We start from the raw sequence: 19,369 nt of genomic DNA, 5'->3' as shown, positions 1-19,369 counted from the left end.
GCATCAGCATGACAGCATCATACAACACTGGTCATAGAATAAGACACAAGTATTTCTGTACAGCAGTAAAACAATGAGGAGAAAACAAATCCAGATTGGAGAGGAAGCAGTGTTTACCTTTTAATGGCCTGGGTTACAGTGGTAAAGAACATATGTTCTGTGTATCTTAAATGTAAACTCACATTTGTTGGCTCACAAAGGGTTACACAGACCTTCCTTTTGCATACCACTCACTCTTTCTTAGCTTTTACAGAAACAAGCCAGGAGACCAAATTAATTCAATTACTATTGAAAACAGAACAGGAAATGCACAAAAACAAGTGAATAAATAAAGTAAACCCACTTAATAACCCTGCAACACCTGGCGTATTTGCTACATCATCTGAGAGACGTTTCACATCTCTCAGGATTTACTAGGAAGGCATAAAGTTGTGGAATCTTGGTTAAACGGCAGGCTGCTGTGTTATTGGCAAAGTGGAATGAAGCTTACCTGTCAAAGGCAGGAGCGTTAGCTTCCAGACCTCTGTTAAGCCTTAGATGATGAGAACCCACCTAAAATAAAATATTGGGAAGAGAAGAAAGAAAGAAAAAACTTCTTAAATTGCTGGAGTCTTAAATCACTAGATGTCTCCCTTTTTCCTTCAGAGAAAAACATCTCTAACAGCACCAGACACCTCTAACAAACTCCACACACCCACACACATAATATCCTTAATACAAAAGCTACAGCTTTTATTATCAACAACATTTACAACTACAAGTGAAAACATTATTATCATTAAGCAAAGGGATACCTACACACCTTTTTAATGGCCAAATCACATTCCTTTGCCAGCTTCCTCTCCCAAATATCCCACACTGCCTCACACGAGTACGCTGTGTGCACAGCATTCTTCCTGCCCTTCCCTTGGCAGAAAAGGCTGCAGTTATGCCAGCTGCATGGGTTGCGTGTCCTGAGTTCTTTCATTATTTACAGAAACTAAAAATCATCAGAACAGTCCTTTGAAAATATAAGGGATGAAATCCTGTGCCATCAATCTAACACAACTTTTAATATGGATGTCAACAACAGTAGCTTCAAGCTCCTTTTGAATGCTAGCTACTGTTATTACAGTATGCAGAGGGCTTTATTCCTCTCCAAAAACTACACTGCTAATTATTTATAGGATCATGCATTGTTTCCTGTACTTCATCATCTTCCTTTGTTTTTCTTGAGGTTGGTTTCTGCAATTCTTTCTAACATCAGTGCCAGCACACTCACATTCAAGGAATAAGAGTTGCGAGTAGTTACCAACATAAATGAAAGCTGCATAATCTAATCCAGATTAGGCAAAAAAACCCCAGACTGTGTCCCTACTAAAAACCTGAAAATGCTGTTTATGTAGAGATGCTACCCACTACCTAAAAATATATGGGGAAAAGCTCTATGGCTTCATAACATACATTACAAGAGTGCTGGATACAGCTGCACCATGGGCAGGACGTGTGCACAACCATATGGGCAGACCTGCTTTTATAAAAAGAAGCAAGTATTGCAGTGGGTGATGCTAACAGACAACAACTCAGATCCTTTAGTCATCTTCATTTTGTGCTAAAACCAGTAGTTCTGAATGGTACCTAGGTGCTAGATTTAATGATAAAGAGAGTTATCAAATGATCTTTAAAGAATCTTAAAAAAATCTATTAAAAATACCTATTACATATTCTCTCTACTAACATATATGCATATATGTGCATAGTCACTCCAGTTGCTTATCCCTCTGTTCAGAGAACGCATACAGTGCTAGGATGATTCTTATTTGAGCTTGTAGTTGTATATAAACTGTAAGTCACAGACTGTACATAACTCACTAGGCTTGATGCAATAATCTCCTGATGAAACTCTACTTCTCTTCTTTGCAGAATATCAGATTAGATCACTATCATCCTTTTTACTGAAATCTAGCAAACACACCATCCAGACGTTATACTTTGTTTCAAGGTAACATGTTTCCATAGACCTCCTGGTATCCCTAGATACTACAATTTTATTCTGGAGGTTAACATCATCAAGCCAACCGAGCATTTCAGAAGGAAAGGTTATTCCAATTCAAATTTAAAATGTTATACAGATATTGATGTAAGCTTCAGTTCACAACATTAGGACACATTCCCTTCGAAATAGTTCCCTGTAGAGGCACATGAAGACATGAAAATGTCAAACTTCAGTTAACTATTGCCATTTGCTTGGTTTAGTTCTATTTATCTAAACATGCAAAATTTCCTACAAGGTAAACCTAAAATGAACGAGCTCAGCATTTTCATGGAATGAGCTTTGCAGCTCATTTAAAAAAAAAAAAAAAAGTAACTTCTAAATTATAAGTAGTAAGAGAGATAAGTAAGGTAGGCTTTTTGATTATTTCTTTACCTGAAGCCCCAGTTGCTCCCAAAACAGTGGAACAGAACCCCTGATCTGCACAAAGGAAGAGACGTCATCATCCAAGTAAATTGTCTGCAAAAATAAAACAAAGGGAAGGAGTTCTGCAGTTAGATCCATCAGTCTGTGACCCTGTCATCAGGTGACAGTTTAAGACACTGAACTCAAAGGATAAAAAAAAGTAAACCATGTATCTCATTGTATCCACTTACTGGTCAGCCACTTTGTTCCACAGGCAGTGGAACAAAGCACAACCTATTTGCTTTCATGACATCACAGCAGATTCAATTCACTACTCACCAGAGAAAAAAAAAAAAAAAAAAAAAAAAGAGAAAATGTAAAACACCACCACTGGCAAGAAGGAAGGAGTCTTTCATCCACAATGAAGATGGATTTGATCTACTGGTGGAGACACTCAGGAAGTCCAGCCACATACACTCCCTCTGTCTCTCTCACAAAATGTAACTGTGTAAAATGTCATTGCTTCCTGTGACCGATGATGGGTCATGTCAGGTGTGGGATAAGCTTCTCTCTTGCTTTATTTACTATTTCTTATTTCACTGCATGCTGTGCCTTGTCAGGGTGTTCAAATAAATCTCAGTGAAACCAGCAGCTTCGCCACTCCCATTCTGAGATACTGTGAACACCACATGACCGACTTACTTTCCAGGAGGCTCCAAACTCCCCATTTCCTTCCCTAACCAGACCTCAAACGCTCCCTTAATATTTGTTCTTAAGATCACTGCTAACGAGCTGATTCTGAATCAATCTACGCGAAGTACAAAGACCGATTTTCCCCTTTGCCTCCCCCCTCACCAGCCCCCAAGCAAAGTGTTATATTATACGTTAACTTAGCACAAAAGGTGCTATCTTCAGATTCAGTACGACCACAGAGCAACTGTGCAAAGCCCAGCTCCCCCCCCTGGCCTATACTTAGCAGTGGAATCCTGGCTGTTTTCCAGGGGGGATACGCGATACCCACGATACACATCTCCGTTATCTCATGCACGACAATGAGTCTTCTGCAGCCCTGCGGAGGAATGGTATCCAGGTCATCCAGGTAGCTGCTTCTCTAACCGCACCGTATCATTTAGCACAACTGCTGCCAGCTGGCTAGTAGCTCCCAAAATAGAAAAGAACACGAAAATGGATTACTCTACAGCTTTATTGGGGTTTGTGCTTTTGGATTTGCCACTAGATGTGCTGGCTGGGCGGCCCAGGGGAAGTGCCTTCATTTACCTTCACCTCTCATCTTCATAATCACTACCAATATATAATTTTTACAGATACACATGTGAAAAGAAGAAGTATAGCTGCACCAGAGAGGTAAGGATTTAAATATTCTGTCACTAGTTTTATCTAACTCATCTTTACAATATTTTTTGCACAGCACTTGCAACTACCCTGATTTCACTGAGATGAGAGACTTAAGTGGCTTTGTCAAGGACACAATGTCAGTGTTAGAATGATGGCTAGCCCAGATGTAGTGCAAAACTGTATGTTTTGATGTTTTTAGTCTCACACCAATGAATTAAGAACCCTCCTCTGTTGCACTCCATCCTAGCACAACATACCGCAAGAGAGAGGTATTCTCGCAGCTTTCTTTCAAGGCCCGCCTCACAGCTTGAGTGATGTGGCTCAGAAACATGCTCTCCCAGTAAAGTCTTCTAAACATTGCTGGTACCTGAGTGCAGGAGCTAATTACCATGGCAACACACTGGTGCACCTCTCTTTGCACTTCTGTGCTCAGAAGAGTTCATCTTGGGGTTGATCTACAGGAGGAGTGAGCAGGCTCACCTTCTTCCTCTTTATCACATCCTCACTGAGACAGGTTGGAGCAAGACGAGTCAATGACTTCTAAACACTGAATCATCTTTTCATTCACAGTCATGGACCCAGAGGAGCCAATTCTAAGGTAAAGTAAATTTGTGTAGCTCCACTGACAGCCCCAGCATTATCCTGACTCACACTAAATGATGGTCAGATCCTGAATCTATGCAAAAAAGAGTCAGGACTGGCTCACTTCAGAATTTGACGTGAATAATCACATTAGTGATGTGATGAGTTGAAATGAAACATCTAATGATGACTATTACAGACAAAGCTTCATAAGAACTACAATTTGGCCACTCAAACAGCTTGCTACAGAGGATCAGTTTTCTTTAAAATCTTCTGGAACATCCTGTTTCCACAACTAACTGAAAAATTTGACAGCTCAAGTATCTCTTTGGCCAGCTCTTTTCAAAGTCTCAGCTGCAAATTCTCTAGACTCACTGATTAAAAGATAGTAATAATAATAATTACAATTTTAATACCTGCAGTTTAACATCTTCCTGACCTACTGTTTAAATGGAAAGTATTACGTCACAGTTACCTTGAATACAAAACTTGCCTTTTTTATGCCAAATACAGAAGAAAAATACCAAACAAACATTTCTGCCTTTCTGCATTAACAGATGCTCATATTTCCACTTATTAGCCATTCAACATCGTAAGAGTTAACAGATGTTTGTTACTACTATCACTCACATTTTCTGTCCACTGGTTTTCACCCATTACTTCTTCTGTTTTCTGCTCTATTAAGCTGTCCATTTGGAGAGTTGAACAACAACAACAAAAAATTCAAACTACGTGGGGATTGTTCCTGTGATCTAAATCGGATGCCCACATCCTGATGTGATGGGCTGGGGACATCCTCCGTCAGGATGAGGTCTAATACAAAAAACTCCTTTATGATGACAGGGCATTTAAAAAAAAAAAAAAAAAAAAAAAAAGACATTTTTATGTGCATTGCCATGCAATTGCCTCTCCAACACAGTCTTTCACAAGAAAGTTCTCCACATTAGCACATGTTAGGGGGGGCCTACAAGAAAGATGAGGAGAGGCTGTTTAGTAGGGCCTGATGTGATAGGACGAGGGGTAATGGTTTTAAAATAGAGGGGGGTAGATTTAGATTAGAAATTAGGAAAAAATTTTTTACAATGAGGGTGGTGGAACACTGGAACAGGTTGCCCAGAGAGGTGGTGGACGCCCCATCCCTGGAAATGTTCAAGGCCAGGCTGGATGAGGCTCTGAGCAACCTGATCTAGTTGGGGATGCCCCTGCTCCTTGCATGGGGGTTGGACTAGATGACCTTTGAAGGTCCCTTCCAACCCTAACCATTCTATGATTCTATGATTTTTTTTTCTTTTCACTTACAGGGCTCATCGTTCTGTTCTCTGGAGCAATTCTGTGGTATTTCACAATCCTCTCACCTCATTCTCGTGACCCAGATGAATCCAAAATTATTTTCCTCAAAGCTGCCAGTGAGTTGGAAGAAGACCTAGTATTTTTTAATGAATGGGAGAGTAACACCCTTTTCTGCCAGCCATTTCTTCCTAAGCAGACTGTAACCATTTCGTTAAGCATTACAACTGTGCAAATCTTCCCTGAATTTCAGCAATATCCATTATCCTTCATTCATCACTACAAGCAACATGATCCCTGATCTTGACATGGCCTTCTACTGTGTATGCCTATTGGCATTACAATAACAGTGGCAACAGCCTTCCTACCAGCAGACTTCTTAAGCGAGCAGGTTGAAAGACTGAGGCTAAGAAGACTTTACAGTTCAGGAAGGGACATAATCTTAACACTCATACACACTATAAGAAACCACTTTTGTTAAAATCTTAAATAAGTATTGATAATACATGCAGGTTAAAATTATGCTTATAAATAAAAGATTATGACTTCGTTGCTTATGCAATTCCAGCATTTATGCATGGATAAGTACAGAATTTATTTTCTCATATTCTTCCAAGTCTTGATCATTTTTGTTCACAATGTCATGTTTTCTACAAGCACGTACCTGTCTCACTTTTTCGTCGTTCCAGTTTTGACTTTGTTACCCTGTCCTTTAGCAGATCCATTTCTCTTATTCTAAGGCATGATACAAAAGATGAATAGATCTTCAAGAGAAGAAACTATTCCTTCTTAAACAGCACTTTACTTCCCGAATTTTCCTGTCCTCTGTTTTCCTTAACTCATGCACAAGAAATACACCTAAGAAGATCACATGGGTTTGCCTCTAACAGTTCAACAACAATCAGTGTCCACATCAGTGGACAATACTTTGTCATTCCAGTTGATACACACTGCTAAATCTTTATCTTTGGGCTTCATAAAAACCATTGTGGAGTCTTATCTTTTGTCTTAGACCCAAAATGACAGTAAGTCGTTGCCTACTGGCCCCACGGAGAATGTTCATTCCTATCAAATCCTTAAAACACTCAATAACTACTTCATTAATCCCAAAGGGTCTGGCCCACAGAACAATCCAATCCAGTCAGTTGGATGAATTTTCAGACACGCTTCCAGCAGTTTCCTATCAGATAACATAACAACAACTGGATACTTAACCCACCTGGAGGATCTCTTCACTTTGATAATAGATTGCCCTCTGACCTCTGGTGTTAGAATTTACCATGTTCTTCTTCTGACTTCTGCCGTCTTAGACTTTTTTTGTGGTCTCTTTCTCTGACTCCAGGATCAAGGGTGATAGTGCTGACAGTTCAAGAGGGTGTTTCTCAATCTTTCTCTTCCATTGCATGGGGATAGATCTTGCCCCTGTGATCCAAAGACCTTTCCTAGCAACACAAGCTTCATGCACAGGTACTGCTAGTAAGCTTCTGAGCAAGAAGCAAACTGGTATTGCCTCTGAGCAAGAAGCAAACACCTATGTCAACCAGCTGGTGTTCTAATCCCAGCATGCTGCTCCCATTCATTGCTTGGAATAATTTATTCACTAATCTCCACGACTCAGCTTCATTAGAAGGAAATGACTATCCAGTTGTAACTTCAAACAGTAGAATTAATTACAGACTCAAGGGGCACAAAGACACAGTCCACGATGAAATGGATACTCGTATGGCTTGTTCTGGGATCTCCAGCTCTGCCACACAACCCACGAAGAGCATGGATAACAGATGGCCCGACATACCTCTCCAAAAGTCCCTTTAACTCAGACCACGGGATCCAAGGATATACTTGCCAAAATAATCCTCCTTGCCCTGCCTGGGGCCATACTAAAACTTGATCCAGAAAATAAATTAACCACATGATTGCATCCATTCCTTTCCTGGAGAGCTATCCAACATGGTCTAGGAGTTATTGTGAAACAGGGATCATTTTTCTTAATCCATGCCCGACATTTTTTCCTTAAACTGGAAGAAAGGGAAGGTTGATCCAAATTCATGGCATTTCCTTTTAATGCCTTGTCAAGGTCTCCATTTTCTTTACTGAACAATTCCATGAAGGAGAAAAAAAATGAAACCATTCATTTATCTTTGGTATATCAGAGTTGTTCCCTGTAAGTGACATACTGAGATATTAAAAGCTTAGCCCAACTCTTTGGAGGATAACTGGGGGAGGAGCTGAGATGTAAACAGGGACAGGCACACAAACTAAATGAAGAAAGCATGCTTGTTTCTCAACGCTATCAGCAGAAAAGAATTAAAAGAATGTGATACAGTCTCAACTTTAGGGGATTACTATGGGAGGAAGAAAGGGTGAAGGGAAATATTTAAGCTATCACTAGGAAAACGGAGATGGAGTTTAAAACTACTTGAGCATTAACTGCAACACTGCAAGTAGAAAGGGCTGCCATCTCATTACAAAATCTTGGCAGCAAATATTAAAATATGAGTTAGAGGCATTTCAAAAAAGCCCTCTTCCTGTCGTGTTTTGGTTTTCCTTAAGTGTTTCCTACCATTTTTTCTTTCTTCTTTTTAATTTGTAAAGATGCAAGCCAAATGATCAAATATCTGAAAGATCTACTAGTAGCTTTTTTTTTAAAAAAAGCAAAAGTTAAGTGAGGTATTTAACTTTTTCCCTCGTCTTCTCAAACACTGAGTCACAGCAGTTAAGTGAGCCCACAAAAAAATGACTCATTGCAGAGCTAAAATGCCACAAGGCTAACTCAGTGGGAGACAAAAGCATACCATCTATGCATAAAAGAGCTGCCGGAGATAAGATTAATTGTTTCTCCCTCTTCTAAAAACAGAAAAAAATGTTAGAAGTAATTCCTATGAAGGAGGAAAAGTCCTAGCTTTTCAGAATCCTAGGGTGCTATTTATCCATGAAAGCACATAACCAGCATGCCATTATACTGTATAGGCTGCAGCAAATGGAAACAAAATGTTATTCAGCCAAGATATTACCTCATAGGCAATTAGTCAGTAGTTTACTACTAAAGTAGGAGAGAGTTTATTCTAGGACTCTTCCTTCCTCAGGGTAAGCGGATGCCAGCTTGAACTGGATCTCAGGCATCTCAGTGGTCAGCCAACTTTGCTTTCTTAGGACACACTGCTTAGTGAAACTAGTGTTTATCACCATTAGCAACAGCAACTTTCTTTTCTCCTTTAGATACAAAAAACAAACAAAAACACACAATCCTTTAAGACTACAAACCCTTGTTGTAATTTTCAACCTACTCAAGCCTTTCACCCTATAACCACTTCACTCTTGCGCTTTTGCTTATCCAATTGTAAAACACTCAAAAGCTTTCAGTCCTCTCATTTCACAGCAGCCCCTGGCTGAACGGGAACAAAGCGCAGCAGTTCCTGTGGAGAGCCTGACCCCGCCCTAGCTAAGGGAAGCATTAGCAACCAAGTACTATTTTGCCACTCACCGGGAGCCAATCCTCAGGTTTTCTGCTGGGATGCAAAGGCCATCTTATTTTTCATGCTAATTATCTGCAACATAATGTACTCTAGGAATATAATTAAATAGAATGAGTTACTTCTGACCCAACCAATGAGCAGGATAGCAGACGTATTTCCCATAATTAGACAACTGCTAAGTGCCGTGCCGCAAATGTGAGAGCGATCTGAAAGCAAGCTGATAACCCTTTCTAACATTTCCTTTCCTCTGCATTTCAGCAAGAGAACATTCTTCAAATCCTGAGTAACGTACTTTGCATTAATGCTCATGAGAAGGCACTCAACTGAAACAGCAGATTGTACCAAGTTATTACTTAAAATGGCATATGTCCCTTCTTCTGTTCCCAAGTTCCAGGGGAAAATTCCACTTTTCGGTGAACAGACCTATCTACATACCATGCACCAACAGACTTTCTAGAAAGATGTAGATGCAGCAGGACTTGAATTGCAGTTGCTTTCAGAGGCACAAAAAAGATAATTATTAGCAGAGAATTCAGAGGCTGACACTAGAGACCCAAGCACTGCAGGGGAAGAGTTTGGCATCCAACAAGCAGAATTTGTGAAAGCCTGAACACTAAGTGGAAAGCTGCCAGACCAGCCTACTGAAAATGCAGGGAAACCAGGAAAAGGAGGGACATGAGCAAGAAGTCACCCACGTCCCCAGTGAGAACTCTGAACACTGGGTAGGAAGTCACACTTGTAACGTTGCGCATGCTTTGAGCATGTCTTGGAGATCAAACCTCACCAGCAGACTGGGGAAGACCAGTCCGCAACTCCTCCAGGCCTTTTGCTGAGCAACACAGCACTGTCAGGTCTGAGGTAGCTTTACATGTGTCCCTACGCAGAACCAGGTGAAGAGGTTAAAGCTGTACCATCAACGCAACATCCTAGAGGAAATTTTGAAAGTGCCCAAATATTGCTGGATTTTGGACAAACAGGTGCCTGAAGGCATGCCTGCCTCATGCAGTGGGATAACAGAACGGACAGCACTGAGCACGAGCCGCTGCGCTCACACAACGCCATGAGGAAATACAAGTGCTAAAGTATGGGCACTTTTGAAGGGGGCTGCCACCCTCAGCAGTCAGGCACATTCCTACAATGACACAGCTATAACTCTTCCAGAACAAGTAATGACACAGCTAGCTTACGTATCTCTGTGCTCCACTCACTGTGTCACGCAGCGATGTCTCACTAGCCTCTCCTTATGAGCATCACCTAAGCAATGTACTTCCGTTGTCTGTGCACCTACATACGTAGACACGTACATACACATATGAAAACAATCTATGCTACATACACAGGTTTGTAGATCTGCCCGGAAGACACTGAAAACAATCAAATTTTAGGAGCAGATCCTGTCCTTTATTGAAAACTACTACCAGCCATTTATCTATTCCGCTTATAGAGACATCCATTTCTGTATGATGGTTCTGACTGCTAGTAATTACTACTTCTAAAAGGAAAAGGTGCTATACTTGAATAAGAAAGCACTCATTTCAGCTGGCACAGAGGATTTCAGATTCTGCAGGGTCCATTGCTTTTTATTAATTTTCAAGGCAGTAAGCTAAACCATGTGTAATAGAACCAATTGACTCTGTTATTTTGTTTGGCTGTGTCAATCAAGAGAGCCTGCTAAAGGAATTTCACACTCATGTATTTTGTCTCAGTATCAGCTGGAAACAAGCTTTTTACCAAGTATGTACAAAAACTGTGTCATACCACCTCTCACTGGAGAGAATCCCCCACAAAGCAAAGGGGAATATAAAGCAAGGTCTCCTCCTAAATGAGTTGCGCTGGAATTTGCCGTACTCTGAGAAGACAGTGTTTCTTCTGTGTTTTCTTTACTAGACAAAGATTATTTGAGCCCCAGCAAACACAGCTCCTTTGCTGGGCAGCTTCCTCTTAACTAGAAAGATACACTTGAGTGCTGAGAGTTCTTCTTCACCATAGCACAGCATATACTACTTATCTTCTATAAATGTTGTCCCCACTGGTCTGCAAAAGTCCTGTGAGGCAGGAAGTTAAGAATCATCCTCATTTTATAGCTGAAAAATTTAGTGTACAAAGAAGTGACAGCTTCAATCCAACACAGCAGACAGGAGTAACTTGAAACATGAGTATTTAAGAACCATATAAAATCTTAACGATCAAAGTGACTTCCTTAGAGTCAAAAGCAAATCTCAGTTATAGTCTTTGCTGAAAATCACCCCCAGTATCCCTAACCAAATTCTTTTACAGCAGTGTAGACAAAGGTAAGCCATTGTAGCACAAGGGACTTTCAATGGCTAGTCCAGCAAACCTGGTGGTACAAACTGACGGAGATACTTAAAATGAATGAAAGAGAAATCAAGCGTAAAGACCGTTACTTCGTAGAATATATTCAAACTAGTTCTTCTCCAACATTCTATAGCATGGGAAACATGATGAATTTTAGAAAAAAATACACTTTAAAATGCATGCAGAATGTATAAAAGTGTGACATTTATTCTGGAACTGACTTGAAAACATTCTTTCGTTTAATACACGGGCGTCATGACTGATAACTCTAAGGAAGTTTTGTGCAATTGAGAAACTAATTGTTACACATGTTGATTTCACATGAATTAACACACAGAGCTCTCCAAACAGTTTAAAAACCAATGTCTGTATTTCACTACAATATCAAATGGACAGATTTTCACATCCGGGGAAAAAAAAAAAAAAAAAAAAAATCAAAACTATTAATGGAAATTGTGTGAATAGAAAATTCAGAAACACAGAAAAAGAACAGATCAGAAATAAATGCTTAATGGGCAAGAACAAATAGATCTGTCATGCAACAATATTTTAAATATTCTTGAAAAAAAAAACCACTTGCTGAACTCCTTTAATTCTTTTTGGAAACTCTACCTCAATTAAATTTGAGTGGACTGACTTATGCAAAGCTATTGGATACATCCACTTACCTGCTCTGTCTCAACGAAGTTAGACACATGCCCATCATCGCTGACCCCTCGGACGTGAAACCTGGCACCAGCTCGCTCACAGCTGATGCGAGAGATGAGGCAGGCTTTCGCCTTCTTGTGGGAAGCATAAACGGTGCGGATGTCCACTACACCACAGATCACTTTCAGCAACCAGTCAGAGCAGTTCACCTGGTAGTGTTTGAAGGGCACATGCAATAGCTGGTTCCTGAAAGGTTGAACAACATACAGATACATTACTGAATAAAATAAGATAGATGGGCATGGGTGCCACCCCACAACAACCACTAATTTAGGCAATTAACGTTTTGTGACTGCTTTAAACCAGGAAGGATCAGGAAGAAATCCTTGCAAACTACTACAGTGAACAGAACATGGCAAATTTTAATAGCACAGCTACCACCAAGGTGCTGTCCTTATACCTTCTGTCTTATAAACTCAGTTGCAAATGTCACCTCTTTCAGCACCAAAAATACATTGATATTTAGTAATCTTTTTCATAAATTACAGTGCTGTCAAACTAGTTGCTTTTTGAACAGTACTGCACAGATCCTAGCATACACCACAGGATGAAAAGCCATTTTAAAACCCATTGGGATTTTCAGAATTTTTTTTTCCAAGCAGAAATTGGACCCACAAGTCAACGGACATACTGCAAAAAGTGCTACTAAAATTAAGAGGAACATCTGTTTGAATCTTCAATTTATTTAACGACTGACAACCCAAGAAACTTAACATGCATGGTTAACAGTGATGCTAGTCTCTTCCATTATGATGTTTTTCTTAATTTCATTTTTCAAAATGTCCTTTTAGTCACAGATTAGGGCCCTTTTATGATCATTTTTCGCTCAACAAGAGTTATTACATCTAGTGAAACTCCTGAAGAATTGTTCTAGACTACAGGATTTCTCTGAAAAAGATGCAAGTCATTCTTACATTTTAAAATTAAATATGTAACTGAAGAAAAGCTGCTCTGAAACAATTTTCAGTATCTCTTCCACCTCCTTCTCCTAGGTCTACTCATAGAGGAAGTCCTCACTCAGACAAATTCCAGTAGAATTTTTTGTTGTTGCAGTTCATTTAACATGCAGTTTGTGTTGCTTAAAACTACGGTCATCTGTTACTTTTCATCATGTAACTATTTATCTCATTGTTTAATTTTCTCAAGAATTTATTGTTTGGTCTGAAATGTCCCATATCACATAATTCCCTCAAGATAAATTTTCTTTGGAACATCTTTTTGCCCTAAATATGATGTTGTCACCACTCATCCCTGTTCTACAACACGAAGGAGAAGGGAACCTCTTCAAGTGCTACTTCTAGATTAGCCAAAAGCAGCAAAGAAGGAAAGTTCAAATACTTATCTTCCAAGAAGAAAAGTTTCAAAAGACAATTCAGGTAAAAAGAGTTTCTTAAAAGGTTCTTTCTTTATTAAGGGATACTTCCACCTTAAGAGTTTCATCACTGGAACACAGTTCGTTTGTGCCACGTGTCTAACTTGATATACCTGCAGAGCTTTTTGAGAGGGATGCATAATTAGCACAGTTTTCTCTATCTCTCTTCTGAATTAAACCCAAAACACTACATCTTATGTAGTCATAGCTAAAAAGATTACTTAGCCTGAATGAACTGCTCTCTCGTGTTTATTTATCATCCATTATGAACTTTTTTGCTTATTTAATATTCACCTACTTTGGCCCGCAAGACTTATCACACATTCTAGCAGCACACTCACTTGTAACTCTGCCAGTTATTTTCCATGTACATCATATAGCCCTCATTTATTTCCAGTATAGCTATGCTTCCTGTGTGACTATCTTTTTGTTTTAAAAGAAAAAAAAAGAGGGTATAGGAATTCAAGCATTCTGCCAGAACTTGCAAAGCAAACAAACTGAATTACATCAATGGTGAACCCACCTAGGGAAGACAAAACCCCAGCAATCCTGTGTTTTCCTTTCCACTCAACCAGTACTTACACAACAAGAAATACTTTTTCTTTGCTTCATAAGCTCAAGAAAGTAAGAAATACAGGCCAGCGTATCACAGAGTTTCCTTCTGTGCAACACACATTTACACTGAGCTGCAAACATTAATATTGATGTTTTCAACACAAAAACTAGGGCACATTATTGAAACACTAAACTACAGATTTTAAACACATACACCTTTAAGAAACAGAACATACTGCAGCACAGATGACGGGATTTATGAACAGTTCAAGTCCAGGTTTCTATTAGATAACTTTTAAAGTAAATTATTAAAAAGAACTGCAGGAGAAACTATTCATGACATATAGAGGCATGTTTCTGTAGTGTGAGCAATACACCTTGTGTTTCCTTCTTAGAAACACAAAATATCCACTTCTTAGAACCGCATTTCACTATCAGATTAATTTTAATTAAACAGAAGTTACTTGTTTGACCCAGGGTTTACCATGAATTCACTAACACCACATGCCCTGTAAAATGACACGACAATGAAAGGAGGTGCACCTGAAATGCTTATGTTCATTTTCTTCTGAGAATGTTTGACCCATAGGATACGGGTGGGGATGACAGAAGACTTTGGTATAACATGCAGTACTAACCAGAAGAACGAGTTACCAGATTCATAGTGGTTATCACCCTGCTTCTGAGCCCTCACAGTCAGGTCAAAGTTTGAGCCTGCATTAGGCCAGGAGAAATAGAACATCCCAGAGTTCAGTATTTTCTTCAATGTAGTAACACGCTCCTCTTCCTTGGTTTCTTCCTGGAGAGGACAGAAATCTGTTGCAGTAATTTTGTAAACTTCAGCATCCAGGATTTTTCCCACCGACGTACAGCCTGTCACCAGGACCAGAAAGTGCAGTCGAGTGTTACCTAGAAGGTGACAGACAGTTACAAAGGGTTATAGGTGGCCACAGGCTATGTCATTTCACATCAGCTCTGTCATCTGCAATGCTGGCAGGGCTCCAGCAGAGGCCACTATCTTTGCTTTAGAAGAAAACATGCACATGGCCTACATTCGTTCGCATTTCGGAACTCCTTTCGACTGCAGGTAAGTGAGTGCAATTGCATAATATTCCACAATACTTATACATTCTCATCCTTTGCTGCATCAGGATGTGTTTTTCCCCACTTACTTTATGAACAGCAATGAGCTTGGTGTTTGGACACTACTCAAAAATCAAATTTCACCACTCTAGAGAACATACAGTTTTCACCAGATTTGATTGAAAGGAAAGGTAAAAGATTGGTCATTTATGAGACGAAGTGTATTCTTCACTACAGATTTTTCAGCTGACTTTTGAATCTTACGAATACGAAGCATTCAGATTTCTTACTGGCTTCAGATGTGTTCAGCCATTCAGAAAGTTTCAGTATTACCAATTCTTGAGATTTTGCTTTTTATGCCATAAAAGAGCATACATGATTAGATGACAACTTTAACTATCACTAAAAAGAATTCCTGCTGTCATGGCTGTGAAGCAAAGTGCGAAATCATGAAGCAGCAGAACTTCCAAGGCCCCAGAACTAAGAGACAAATTTTGAAGCTTGAGAACACCACTGTAACCAGATCTCTCATATACAGTAGGATTTCAACCTCCGCTCATTCTCTCTAAAATGATAAAGTCATCAACAAACAGTAGAGCAATTGTCCTGAAAACACTGGTTTTGCTAGGAAGAAACTGTCTGATTCACTTAAATTGGCCTCTAAGGGAGACAATGTTATCCTATTTACTCCAGTTAGTAAGAAAAGGTGGAAGTGAGCCAAGATTTATTGCTCTAGCATAGCAGAAACAACTGCTGACCTGCCAAGAGCAAGCTAATTAGCTAAGGGCACAGTGACAATCTGGGACAGTATGGTTTCAGACAGCAAAAGGGAACACTTTGTAGGACCACTCTTCAACCCTCCACGGTGGCCCACTGTCCGAAAATGCAGACCGACTCTCACAAAACAACTATTTATTTTTTTTTTTCTGAAACACCAGCAGAGGAGTCCTTGCTTCCAGACTGCAGGTCGGCCACAGAAACTTGAGTGAGGAGGGGTTTCAGCAGGGCTAGAATATTTGCGTAGGCACGTGGGACTGGAATGGCAGGACAAGGTAGGAGATCAGATCTTATTCATTCTGTTCTGCTGACTCCAGTTTTGCATAAAGGCCAGCGTACGTGGTGTTCACTAAAAAGCTCTGTTCATCACATTTCTTGCTATAACAAGGGTATGCTGTGTTCTCCTTCTTGAGTGTTTTTAAGAAGTATGTCTGCTGTACTTTTCTAGATGACACTGTAGTGGAGGGTTAGAAATACATAAAGCCTGACAGTTTATTCCTCCTTTGCACATGAGTGTGCATAATTATAAAGGATTAAGAGTAGGAGATACATCAGTTATCACCATGGTAGTTCATACCTGACTAAATAGTAAATCCAGAAAGGATTAGGAGGAGTTAGCTGTCTCTCAGGATAGCTAACAGCTTTTGTGACTTTGCTGAAATCATGCAAAACTGATCAGCTCAAAGTAAACTTCACTCATGAGAATTTGGAAGCAATGTATAGAAATGTTCTGGTTTTGTTTAGTGAGGGGGGCCTAAGGTGGTAGCTTCTGTAGTCCGGATCGGGGCTGAACTACGACAAGAAACAATGTTAATATGCCTTTCTATCTATCAGCTTCAGGGGCAGAAAACCAGTGGTGACAGACTTGGAGAGTTGTCTGGCTGGGATGCCTAGACAAAGAATAAAAACACTTTCATTGGCTTCAGTGACCTTAAACTTTCCCAGAGGGTTCAGAAAAGATTGAATTAGAAAGTCAACATCAAAACAGCCAAAGAGAACAAATATTTAATAATAGTGGTCTTGTTACCTGTGGTTCTGCCCTTTGAGGAGCTTGTAACCGGTGGAAAGTAATTCTTTAGTTTAAGAAGGCAATGAGTAGGAGTAAAGCATGACAGAAAAGCCAATCAAAACCACACAGTTTTTGCCTTACCTAGAAACTTGCTGTCCCTTAGCAGAGACTCTAGACTCTTTTTACTATCTCCACCACTAACCCCCAAAACCGGAGACACATCTACACATGGAGACATCCAGCATCTCTACTCCCCCTAAATGACTAGCTAACGAGCTCAAAAATAGCCATCACAGCTAAGCAGCTACCGCTTTGTCCCTGAAGCATCAGGAGATCGATAGCTTTCTGAAGCTGTAACACGCTTTCCTGCCACTATGCAGTAACCACACATGACAAGAGCTGGGGTTGTTAAGCCTGGGAAAGAGATTGCTCTGGGGAGACCTTATTGCAACCTTTCAATGCATAAAGGGAGCTTATAAGAAAGACGGAGACAGATATTTTACTAGGGCCTGTAGTGACAGGACAAAGGGCAATGGTTTTAAACTGAAAGAGGGTAGGTTTAGATTGGACATAAGGAAGAAATTTTTTACAACAAGAGTGGTGAGACACTGGAACAGATTGCCCAGAGAAGCTGTGGATAGCCAATCCCTGGAAGTGTTCAAGGTCAGATTGGATGGGGTTTTGAGTAACATGACCTAGCAAAAGATGTTCCTGCTTATGGCAGAGCTAGATGATTTTTAAAGGTCCCTTCCGACCCAAACCATTCTATGATTCTATATATGCAGTGTAAGTCTCCTTACAGTACTCCAAATTATGGAGCAGACTTCATCCTTCATGCACTTTTTATTATGCCTTTAAACAGAGACAGGATGGCAAAGGAGTTCACACAGCCCAGAAAATTAGAGAAAAAGGAAGAAAGAAGACAGATTTAAGCTATGATAAAGCTAGCCTGCTTTGTCCTCCTAGACTGCTCTATGAGCTGAGGTGGCCTTCAGATCAACTCTAATCTCTCTGATTTGCTTAAATAACTCCGGATACACTACAGAACAGCTAGAATGCAGAAATCCCTACAACAACACAGCCTCAGCTTAACACAAATCTCTCTGACTCCGTAACTTGGAGAAAAGTCCCAAGCCTCATCCCCTGGTATCACCTTCATCCCAGGTGGTATTTAGCAGTGTTCCTAGGAATCAGCTCTATGCTATCACCGCACTGTGAGGTGAGGAAGATTCTTGTCCAATGTGCATGCTGCTTTTGGCACAGGGAGCAAACTAATCACATTACCCTTTTGACAGCGCTCAAGCCTGTGCTCTGCCCCATTTTTACTCACAGCACAGATGTAGCCACTGGGTCCTGAGCAGAGGTAGGGCTCCCGTCAGCCTTTCACCCTTTTAGAACCTCACGCAGCAAAATTAATGCTACCAAAACACTATTCTGCTATTCATCTTTTAATCATCCTCCATTAAGGTTTAAGAAATTACCCCCCACTATGCTATACAGCTATATACAATGAAACAAAGCTTTCCACATCTTTCCTTCTTTGCCAGTAAAACTAACTTATCTCTGGGATTCTCTTCTTTCAAACCCAAACCTCTTCTCTCACACTGTTTCCCCGTCAGTCATGCTTTCACTTTGGCATTTTGTCAGATTGAAAATGCTATTCCAACGAATAAAACAAAAGCATTACATATCCAAATAGTACCTAATATGGCAGAAACCTAACATTACCAGCCACAGGAGAAATGCTTCTGCTTATTTGCCAGTCACTGCAAGTCTGATTATTATTATGGACACATTAAAGCAAAAAAAAAATCAGTCCATTTACTTCTAAATTTAAACTTTAAAAAGTCAATGTGGTTTCTTTTCTGGTACATAAATGTCAACAAGCCATAATCTTTCCTGTTGAAAATAGATACTTAACATGAAAACAGCTGTATCAACCACAACCCTGCCTAAATTCACTTAAATTTAAGGGTAGAAATTCGTTCAATTAGGATGGTTGCTACTATTGGAGAAAGCAATTTTTATAAAAATCAAAATTAAAATCAAATTTCTCCATTTCTAAAAATTGCAGATACTAAGCTATTCAGTAATTGTTCACTCATTGCAAGGAAAATATCATTTTTAGCTGACAAGAATTTACTGAGAAGTTCTTTTAGTTCCTAAATAATTCATTTTTATTATCCAGTAAATCTCACAAAAGAATGCAAGAAGTTGCATTCCTGGTTTACTACACCCACATGACCCAAAAATTAAAAAAAAAAAAACAAACCCAATCAACAACAACAACAAAATCCTGCTATCAACACAACATACAATTTCCTATAGTAGGTGGATTTGTGAGGCCATGGCACAAGAAAGAGAGGATTTTAAAAAATTAAATTGGTTTTGCTGAGCAAACTGTGAAAACATCACAACTTTAATGAAACAGATTGAAATGAGACACCCAGACATTCCTTAAAGCTAGAAGG

General features: G+C 39.7%; 1 protein-coding gene across 2 annotated transcripts in view; it reads right to left on the bottom strand.

Moving 5' to 3' along the window:
* The window catches only part of SYNJ2 (synaptojanin 2), a 68,207-nt gene that overhangs the window by 32,959 nt on the left and 15,879 nt on the right, over positions 1–19,369 (bottom strand). Inside the window, exons 3-6 of one of the 2 annotated variants that reach the window (XM_086745935.1) lie at positions 14,668–14,938; positions 12,063–12,288; positions 2,408–2,491; positions 491–552 (exon numbers count right to left, since the gene is read on the bottom strand). In XM_086745935.1, the coding sequence (XP_086602061.1) occupies positions 491–552; positions 2,408–2,491; positions 12,063–12,288; positions 14,668–14,938 (643 nt within the window). The remainder of the gene's footprint in view (positions 1–490; positions 553–2,407; positions 2,492–12,062; positions 12,289–14,667; positions 14,939–19,369) is intronic. The other variant, XM_086745936.1, reaches the window with a different exon arrangement.

The sequence above is a fragment of the Chlamydotis macqueenii genome, chromosome 3 (genome assembly GCF_036417535.1).
Source record: "Chlamydotis macqueenii isolate bChlMac1 chromosome 3, bChlMac1.mat, whole genome shotgun sequence".
NCBI classification, from domain to species: domain Eukaryota; kingdom Metazoa; phylum Chordata; class Aves; order Otidiformes; family Otididae; genus Chlamydotis; species Chlamydotis macqueenii.
Note: the sequence above shows the minus strand (reverse complement) of the source record. Positions and strands in the feature narration are given on the sequence as shown.